Source organism: Panthera uncia, chromosome B1 (genome assembly GCF_023721935.1).
Source record: "Panthera uncia isolate 11264 chromosome B1, Puncia_PCG_1.0, whole genome shotgun sequence".
In the NCBI taxonomy this organism is placed as follows: domain Eukaryota; kingdom Metazoa; phylum Chordata; class Mammalia; order Carnivora; family Felidae; genus Panthera; species Panthera uncia.
In genome coordinates, this window is record NC_064811.1 from 121,005,883 (window position 1) to 121,016,219 (window position 10,337).

Sequence of the window (10,337 nt, forward strand, 5' to 3'; positions counted from 1 at the left end):
CATCTTTTCATGTGCCTGTTGGCCATCCGGATGTCTTCTTTAGAGAAGTGTCTATTCATGTTTTCTGCCCATTTCTTCACTGGGTTATTTGTTTTTCGGATGTGGAGTTTGGTGAGCCCTTTATAGATTTTGGATACTAGCCCTTTGTCCGATATGTCATTTGCAAATATCTTTTCCCATTCCGTTGGTTGCCTTTTAGTTTTGTTGGTTGTTTCCTTTGCTGTGCAGAAGCTTTTTATCTTCATAAGGTCCCAGTAATTCATTTTTGCTTTTAATTCCCTTGCCTTTGGGGATTTGACAGGTTTTTTAAAGTTAAACATAAACTTATCGTAGGATCTAACAATTCCACCTATAGGCATATATCCAAGAGAAATGAATACATATATCTACACAAAGACTTCGACATGAATGTTCACTGCAGCATTATCCATAATAGCCAGAATTGGAAATAAGCCTTATGTCTATCATGGCGAATGAACAACAAAATTTGGTATATTCATACAATGGAATACTGCTCATCAATAAGAAGGAACAAAGTACCAAACAGCTGCAATGTGGATGAACCTCAAAAATATTATGTTAAGTAAAAGAAGGCAGAGAGACAAAACCACCTGGCAGATGATTCTGATTTCTACGCGATGTCCAATAAAGGCAAATCTATAGGGAAAGTAGGTTAGTGGTTTTCTGGGGCTGAGGGCAGGAAAGAAGATTAGCCAAAAATGGGCATGAGAGATCTTACTGGGATAATGAAAATGCTCTAATACTATATTATGGTATTTTGATGGTTGTATAACTGAGTAAATTTACTTGGAATCACTGAACTATATACTTAAAGTGGGTCAATTTTATGATATATAAGTTATATATCTCAATAAAATTGTTAAGAAATATACCAGGCCGTTTCAGACCCTGAGAAAAATGTATACCCTTACAATTTCTGCATAGCCTTGGTTCCCTCTGATTCTAAAAGTATAAGCTGTGTATTACAGAATGTAATTTCCAGGTATGAAAATGTTTATCCCAACTTCTGGTTTCTGGTTCTGCTTGTAAGGAGCTTGGAAGATGCCTCTCTATTCTAGCAACAGGTAAAAATCTGGACAAAATTTAAAATTAACAACTCCTCTTGGATTCATAAGAGAGGTGAGGACACAGGGAAAACTGCTGACCCCAAGATTAGAGAGACAGAAAAGGGAATATAGGTAGTGACAGCTTACCAAAGCAGAGACTCACAAGGAGAAACCACCACAGGAACCAGTAACGGGGTCTGAATATCCGAGCTATACTTGATGAATCGCTGGAGCTGGGAGTTAAAAAAACTCCAGGAAGACCCAGGCATAGGAAAGCACCTACTGTATTGTGAGACTTACCTTCAGGAATTTGGCCAGGCTACCACAGTAAATATCAGAGAACAATTCCCTTGTGCTTCCAGCAGGCAGAGGGGGAAGTACCATTTTGAAGTACTCCAGAGTCTATGTTCTTAACAAGGTCTGCCCTTAGGAGAAACTACTTTGCCAAAGCCTAATCTGCTCGGGTATCATTATGGTAGCCTAACTGAACTGGGGGAAAAGAAAAACCAAACTCTAGCTTACCTTAGCCTTCCATGAGGGAAAAGAGAAATACTCAACTCCAGCCCACTCTAGCCATCCTATTCCACCTAACACGGAAGGGGGAAAACCCTAGAAACACTGCGAAGTTCACTGTCCAGAGGGATAGTCTCACTGAAAGACTGAGACCTAATCATAGGACTGTAGAATGCTTCCTCTCCCCCCATACCCCATCACCTCATTATTAAGGGCCTATTTACAGCAATTCTTTTCCTTGGTACATCATGTCCAGCTATCAAGAAATGTATATAAGCCAATTTGACAATAACTTATATTCATAAAAAAGAAAGAAAGAAATAGTTACAAGGCATACTAAAAGGCGCAAACATAATTTGAAGAGATAGAGTAAGCATCAGAACCAGACATGGCAGGATTTGGTATTATCAGACCAGGAATTTAAGGCAACTATGATTAATATTCTAAGGGTTCTAATGGATAAAGTAGACAGCATATAAGAACAGACAGGCAACGTAAGCAGAGAGATGCAAATCCTAAGAAAGAACCAAAAAAAGAAATGCCAGAGATCAAAAACACTGTAGAACAAATGAAAAATGAAGAATGCCTTTAATGGATTTATAAGTAGACTGGTCACAGCTGAGGAAAGAATCTCTGAGCTTAAGGTTATCTCAGTAAAGACACCTAAACTTGAAAAGCAATGAGAACAAAGACTAAAAAATAGGACAGAATAGCCAAGGACTGGAACAACTACAAAAAGTATAACATATGTTTTGGGAATACTGGAAGGAGAAGAAGGAGAGAAAGGAATAGAAGAAATGTATGAACAATAACAACTGAGAATTTCCACAGGTTAATGTCAGACACCAAACCATAGATCCAGGAATCTCAGGGAACATCAAGCAGGATAAATGTAAAACAAACAAAATACTTAAACCTAGGCATATCATTTTCAAACAACAGAAAATAAAAGATAAAGAAAAAAATCCTGAACAAAGCCAGAGGGAAAAACACCTTACCTATAGAGAAACAAGAATTGTATCCAGCTTCTCCTTAGAAACTATGGAAACGAGAAGAGAGTAGCATGAAATATTTAGTGTTCAGGGGAAAAAAAATCCACCAACCTAGAATTCTGTACCCTGTGAAATTATCCTTCAAAAGTGAAGGAGAAATGAACACTTTGTCAGACAAAGAAAAAGTGAGGGAATTTGTTGCCAATAGATCTTCTCTGCAAGAAATGTTAAAAGTTCTATACAGAGAAGGAAAAGAATAGGTCAGAAACTCAGATCTACATAGACAAGAAAAGCATTGAAGAAGGTATAGGTAAACATAAAATCAAAACTTTTATTTTTCTAATTTTTAACCTAACAACAGTTTATCAAAATAATAATAGTAACAATGTATTCATATGTAGGCTTATGTATGTCTTCCAATAAAGGAAGCTAGAGAAAAGAAAATGTTATGAAGAAAATCATAAGGGAGAGAAAAAACATTTTATAACACTACATTGTAAAAAATCCATGTGTAGGTGGGCCTTTGCAGTCCTAACACATGCTGTTAAAGGGTCAACTGTATATGTACTTATTTATGCTTAAATACAAGAGAAGTGAATGACAACAATGCCATAAGGGAGGGGAGAGAGGAGTTAGGAATATTTTGTTATTATACGGCACCTGCACTACTTGTATAACATGTGGTATAATGTGACTTGAAATGTACTTGGAGTACTTGTAACTACTCCAAACCCTAGGGCAACTATTTAAAAAGTAAAAAGAGAGGGAGGGAGGGAGGGAGGGAGAGAGAGAGGGAGAGAAATATAATTAAAATGTTAAGAAAGGAGAGAAAATGAAATCATATAAAATGCTCAACTGAAACCACAAAAGGCAGAGAAAGAGTAGAAGACAAATTTAGGAACAAGGAACAAGGGCAACAAATAGAAAACAGTAACAAATACGGTAGATGTTAATCCAGCCATATCAATAATCCTCCAGGTGCCTTGACACTACCCAACTTCAATACTTACAAGAAAGAGTAATTAACACAATGCGGTGAAAGAAGAGACATATAGATCAGTGGAACAGAATACAGAACCCAGAAATAGACCCACATAAATACAGGCAACCTATCTTTGACAGAGGAACAAAGGCAGTGCAATGGAGAAAAGATAGTCTTTTCAACAGATTTTGTCGGAACAACTGAACATCTGCATGCAAAAAAAAAAAAAAAAATCTAGACATACACTTTACACCCTTACAAAATTTTCTCAAGATGGATCATAGACCTAAATGTTAAATGCAGAAGTGTAAAACTCCAAGAACATAGCATAGGAAAAAACCTAGATGACCTTGGTATGGCAATGACTTTTTAGATATGACATCAAAAACATGCTCCATAAAAGAAATAAAAGATTAGATGAGCTTTATTAAAATTAAATTTTTCTGCTCTGCAAAAGACAAGAGAATGAGAAGCCACAGGTTGGGAGAAAATATTTGCAAAGATACTTTTTATAAGGAGTTGTTATTCTAAATATACAAAGAACTCTTAAAACTCAACAACAAGAAACAAACAAACAAAAAAACTGACTAAAAAATGAGCCAAAGACTTTAACAAACACCTCACTTGGAAGATATAAATATGGCAAATAATCATATGAAAAGATGCCCCACATCATATGTCATCAGGGAAATGCAAATTAGAAAACAACAATGAAATATCATTACACACATATGAGAATGGCCAAAATCTGGAACACTGACGCCATCAAATGCCAGCTGATAAAGATGTGGAGCAAACAGGCACTCTCATGCATTGCTGGTGGGAATGCAAAATGGTGCAGTCACTTTGAAAACCAGTTTGGTGGTTTCTTAGGAAACTAAACATGCTCTTACCATATGATCTAGCAATTGTGGTCCTTGGGATTTGTCCAAAGAAGTTGAAGACTTATGTCCACACAAATACTTACTTACACATAGATATTTATAGCAGCTTTATAATTGTCAAAATTGGGAAGCAAGGAAGACGTTCTTTAGTAAGTCAATGGATAAATGAACTGTGGTACATCTAGACAATGTGATACTATTCAGCACTAAAAAGAAATGAGCTGTCATGGAAAGACATAGAGGAAGCTTAAGTGCATATTACAAAGTGAAAGAAGCCAATCTGCAAAGGCTACATACTATAGGATTCCAACTACCTGACATTATGGAAAAGGCAAAACCATGGATACAGTAAAAAGATCAGAGGTTGCCAGGGGCTGGGAAGGAAGAGGAATGAATAAGCAGAACACAAAGGAATTTTAGGGCAGTGAATATAGTCTGTATGAAACTATAATGATAGACACATGTCATTATACATTTGTCCAAACCTATAGAATCTACAACACCAAGAGTGAACTGTAATGTGAACTGTGATTAGGATGTTACAATGTAGGTTCACTGACTGTAATAAATACACCACTCTGGCAGGGGGATGTTGATAATGAGAGCTATGCATGGGGGGGGGGGGGAGGCAGGAGTATATGGGGACTCTATGTTCTCTCAATTTTGCTGTGAACCTAAAACTGCTCTAAAAAATAAAATCTTTTTTAAATGGGAAAGGGGACATAGATAATTATTTTTTACTGGATTAAAATTTAAGAAAATTAATAAAGACTGAACACAGTCTCTACTTTAGGCTTACGTCAGGACAACCTCATAGAGAAAGCCAAAGTACATGTAAAACTGAATAATTTTGATAATATTTTAAGAATCATAGATGTATAATTTCTATGTCCCCTTAGCTATTATCAGTCTGGTTTTCTTTTTAAAATAAAATTGAAATGTGTACCATAAAAAAAATTACCTCCACCCTCAAAAGCTCCAGAATATTTACTAAACATTAACTTTTAGTCACAGTGTCATTTTACCTGACTCTTAATTTTTCCACCGGTTAAATTCTAAAGGGAAGTAAGTAATGTGTGTACAATTCATTTGCATGGTACAAATGGGAATGTAAGAGATTTTACTCTAACCCTGGGTTTAATCCTGGTTTTCCCTCTTCATTTGGATGCAGGACTATTACCTCATATGACCAGTTCTTTCAAAAATTCACATGATGTCAAGCACAGTGTGGTAAGTCCAATATTTCTCAATGACCTTGACATGGAGAGCGCTTAAACAATCGTACCCTGCATATTTCATAAAAAACTATTTATTGTTTAAAATTACTTACTCATCAAACATGTATTTATGAACGCTTATTATGTGTGTAGCTTTCTTTTAGCTGATGGGGATACAGTGATAAACAGCCAAGGTTATAAATTGTGAACTGATGATGTTGTGTCTCTTCTTTACAGTTACCAACATTCCTCTTTCCCATGTAAGGCAATAACTATATAGATTATATTGACAGTTTAAAAACAAAAACAGCTTTTCTCTGATTGTAACCTTTCAAATAATACAGAGAAATAGAGACGGAAGTAAAAATTATCTGAAATCCTTTCCCTCCCCCCAGCGATAATTGTCATTAACATTTTAGTGAACTTCCTCAGGAATGTCTCTCTATATTTATGCATATGTAAAAATACACAAACACACACACACACACACACACACACACACACACACACACACACACACAGAATGCCTTGATGGGATCCGCTGTCCTCTGCAATCTGCTTTAATCACTGAATATTTTCATGGAAATATTCTTTCAGTATTAGCAATATTTATCATTTCAATGGATACATAATGTTCCATTGACTGGATATATCCCAATGTAAAAATATCCTGTATTGCTAGGCATTTAGGTGTTTCAAATTGGCAACTATTGTAAATAATGCAGTGATGAGTAAATTTAAATGTAAAATTTTGCAATTGTACAATTATCTCCTCAGGGTACTTTCTCATAAGTAGAATTCTTGGATCAGGAGTTGTTATGCTTATTTTAAATCTTGATATATGGCCAAATTGCCTTCCAGAAAATTGGCCTCATGCACCAGCGGTCCTCAAGAGTGCCTGTTTTCCTATATTTTCTCTAACACTGGCTTTAAAAAATAATTTTAGTATTTCCCAATTGGATAGATGAAGATATTTTACTTTCCTTTTACTTTTAATTTCCTTGATTATTAGTGAGTTTGGGCATCCTCTGCTTATTACTTATTCATAGCTTTTTTGTGCTGATAGTCAATTTTCATAATTCAAGGTAGTTATGTTTTCTAAAGTCCCTACTAACAGTGAAGTGGTCATTATGGAACTGTTGCTCCTAGGAGAAATGTAGGGCCAGGTTCCTGTGAGCCTCTGGTCACAACATTTCATCAACTGTAAATTTGTATTTATGTATGTTTCTGTTTAAAGCTACCTTATTTCATATGTACTGTTGATTCACTGACATTGAACTCACAGCCAACAGCTCTATAAATCACGCCTGGATGAAGTTTCCCTAACAAATGTATCTTTTCCATAAGGCACATCAAAGTCCTCTTGCACGTAGGAACGTTACACAGCACATCAGCATGACACTGGGGGCCACTTCAAAAAGTGATACCACTCACAAAATGCATAACAATGCAGAAAACGTGGCACTAAACAGGCCACAAAAAGGACACTTGTGTAAAGTACGAGAGCTGAAACAAGAAGGCAAAGTGACCTCTGGTTTGACCTCGACTGGAAACGTGCATATCAGGTGACTCAACTTGTTAACTGCTCTGTGCATGTCCTTGAACGCTTCAAAAGTGCTGCACATATTGGCTTTGGGGTTACAAATAAATTTTAACGAGTAGGAAAATTGGAAACTACGGAATCCATGAATAATGATGACTGACTGTATTCATTTCCTTTGCCCACTTTTCTATTAGGGTGTTCAGCTTCTTCTCATTGATTTGTATAAGCTATCTCCATATTAAGATAGTACTCTTTTGCCTATCCTACTTTATACATTTCTCCCCCAATTCTGTCTTTCGGTTTCACTGTTGGTGTCTGTTACGACAGTGGGTTTTGATAGCAGTATCAAACTGCCTTCTGAATGAGGAAGCACAACACTGGAAAAAGAATTTTATTAAATTTCTATTGTTGTGAAAGTGGTTGGCATTTATATTTTTCACAGGCACACCAAATTCTGTGTGGTGATTTTTCTCCAGCACCTCCAAATTATGAAAAATCAGGTAAGTCCTGTCCTAACCTACCACTTTACATCATGTTCTGCCTTGATTTGAATGATGGTCTTCATCTGATATTTTCACCCCTTCCAGCATCTGAGGTCATTCAAGGCCTTTTGCATTTCTGCTTCTTTCCTCCTGTCATGCACCCTGTTATTTTGTTGTACCTCTCCTAACAGTAAGGATGGCAGGATGCAGAAATAAAAGGAGGGGGAAATCCCAGAGAAACATTTCCCAGCAGCACCTCTGAAAAAGACTATACATGTGAGAAGGTTGTGGTGGTAACAGATGTTGGGTGGGGCTGGGAAACTAGTATGTATGTGAGTGTTTGAAGTTATTAATTAAAAGTGATTTTGGAATACTAGTAAATTTCATTTACTCATACTACGATAGACTCTACCATAAGCACTTACACACTGCCTGTCTCTTTTATACTAGGTATGAGAATTAAAAAGCCAGCATCTAAGAATCTGATAAGCTACAATCGACTAAAGAAAGACTTTCTGAAGCATGTAAATATCTTTTTACTTGTCACCCAACAGTGGACCCCTGGAGTAGTGTCAGTGAGTGTGCAGTGTGGCAGTGAGGGTGGTGGTGTGTGTGTGTTCAGAGTTGGTATGAAGGGGATCCCAAATTTACAATCAAGTGACAAATAGAAAAGTACACTATACTGATGAACATTGGTTCTTTCTTTTTTCAAAATTTTTTTAACGTTTATTCATTCTTGAGAGACAGAGCATGAGTGGGGGAGGGGCAGAGAGAGAGAGGGAGACACAGAATCTGAAGCAGGTTCCAGGCTCTGAGCTGTCAGCACTGAGCCCACTGAGCCCAAGTTAGATGCTTAACTGACTGAGCCACCCAGGTGCCCCAGTTGAGCATTCTTTCTTAAAGCATCCTGGACATTTTGTATAGATCTCTCCGGTTGTTGTGGAAACAAGCCTCAAAGAGGCTTAGGTGGATTGGAAATTTCTCTGGTACTGCCTAAATTTTCATCACTGATATCAGTGATTTGCTGGATTCTGCCTCTTGCAAAAAAAAAAAAAAAAAAAAAAAAAAAAAAAAAAAAAAAAAAAAAGGGCAGTAGGTTCTCAGATTGTCCTTCCTTTCTGGAGACCTACCCTGGGTGCCCAGAGTCCTGGCCCACTCTCCTCATAAGCTTGTTCCACCACCCAATATCTACTATCTCTGCTCCCCCTGACGTGGCTCTCCAGAGCAGGGCCTCTGTCTTTGCCGATCAGACTTTCTCCAAATCAAGTAATTTTCTTAAAGTTGATTTCTTTATTTTGAGAGAGAGGGAGAAGGAGAGAGAGGGCAGAGAGACAGAATCCCAAGTAGATTCCTCACCATCAGTGCAGAGCCCAACACGGGGCTTGAACTCACAAACTGTGAGATCATGGCCTGAGCTGAAGTCAAGAGACAGACGCTTAACTGACTGAGCCACCCAGATTCCCCTCAAAATCCAGTAATTTTTAACAGGATGTTAAAATGGAATTCTTTTTTTGTCTTAAAAGTTCTGGCAGAGATTCCTAAAGAATGAGTTGAAAAAAAGAATAAAAACTAGTTTCTACAAGTACTCCACTGACTTCACCTCAATATAAAAGTTACAACTAATTAGTTTTGCTATCCCATTACTTTTGTTTATTAAGATTTATCTTTAAATTAACTTGAAAAAGGGGTTAAGCATCTGACTTTGGCTCAGGTCATGATCTCATGGTTCGTGGGTTTGAGCCCTGCATCGGGCTCTGTGCTGACAGCTCAGAGTCTGGAGCTTGCTTTGGATTCTGTGTCTCCCTCTCTCTCTGCACCTCCCCCACTCAAGCTCTGTCTCTCTCTGTCTCTCAAAAGTAAATAAATGTCAAAAAATAAAATAAAATAAATTGGCTTGAAAAAAATCCCAGCCTCACCCTAAGTAATTATATTTGTGACATCACAGATTTGGTATTCCTAGTTGTATGTATTAGACAAAAACCCTGACTATTAAAATAAGAAATGTTATTCAGGTACCACCTAACATTATCACAAGAACCACCAGTTACATGTACATATCATTTTGGAACATGCTAGTCTATGAGCACCAACTAGCTAATCTCACAAAATTAGCTAATGGGGCCTGGCTAGACAACCCACCTGGGTTCCCCGGTACCATTCAATGATGGCCTTCCAAAAATTGTGCACTTTTCTTGATTTTTCTGCTTTAGGCTTTGATACCTCTCCTAGGGAACATTGTAAGCACGACAGGGCAGGGCTGTGGTAGGCTGTGGAGGGAGTTCTTTGGGGGCATTTGAAGCTGGGCAGTGGACTAAAAGATGTATTGTACGGGTGGCCGGGGACCTCCCTTCACTGTAGGGTTGCTGCATCCTTCTAGGAAGGGTAGATGATTTCCTGAAAGTGTATTTACTGCTAGCTGGGCCTCCTGGGGTTTGCTTGGGAGAATCATTAACCATTGCTAAATAAATCAGTCCCTCTTGCTGCGTGGAGTTGTACTGGTTCCAAGCAATTCCACTGCCAGTAGCTGCAGCTGCTCTTGGGAACAGTTGCCTTTCTCTTTGAAATACTTCCCCGGCCCCCACCCCTAAAGTGACTTTACTATACTCACAGTGGCCTCTTTTAAGTCAACAATTCCTGACAAATTAGTGGCATTACAC

The 10,337-nt window shown here is 37.7% G+C and overlaps 1 protein-coding gene across 2 annotated transcripts in view; it reads left to right on the forward strand.

The window, feature by feature from the left end:
• Positions 1-8,505, forward strand: part of CB1H4orf51 (chromosome B1 C4orf51 homolog) — a 29,931-nt gene extending 21,426 nt beyond the window's left edge. Inside the window, exons 3-6 of one of the 2 annotated variants that reach the window (XM_049631207.1) lie at positions 5,610-5,668; positions 7,003-7,220; positions 7,641-7,698; positions 8,131-8,200. In XM_049631207.1, the coding sequence (XP_049487164.1) occupies positions 5,610-5,668; positions 7,003-7,220; positions 7,641-7,698; positions 8,131-8,136 (341 nt within the window). In that variant the 3' untranslated portion in view covers positions 8,137-8,200. Of the gene's footprint in view, positions 1-5,609; positions 5,669-7,002; positions 7,221-7,640; positions 7,699-8,130 lie in introns of both variants that reach the window. The other variant, XM_049631208.1, reaches the window with a different exon arrangement.
• The last annotated feature ends 1,832 nt before the right edge of the window (positions 8,506-10,337 follow it).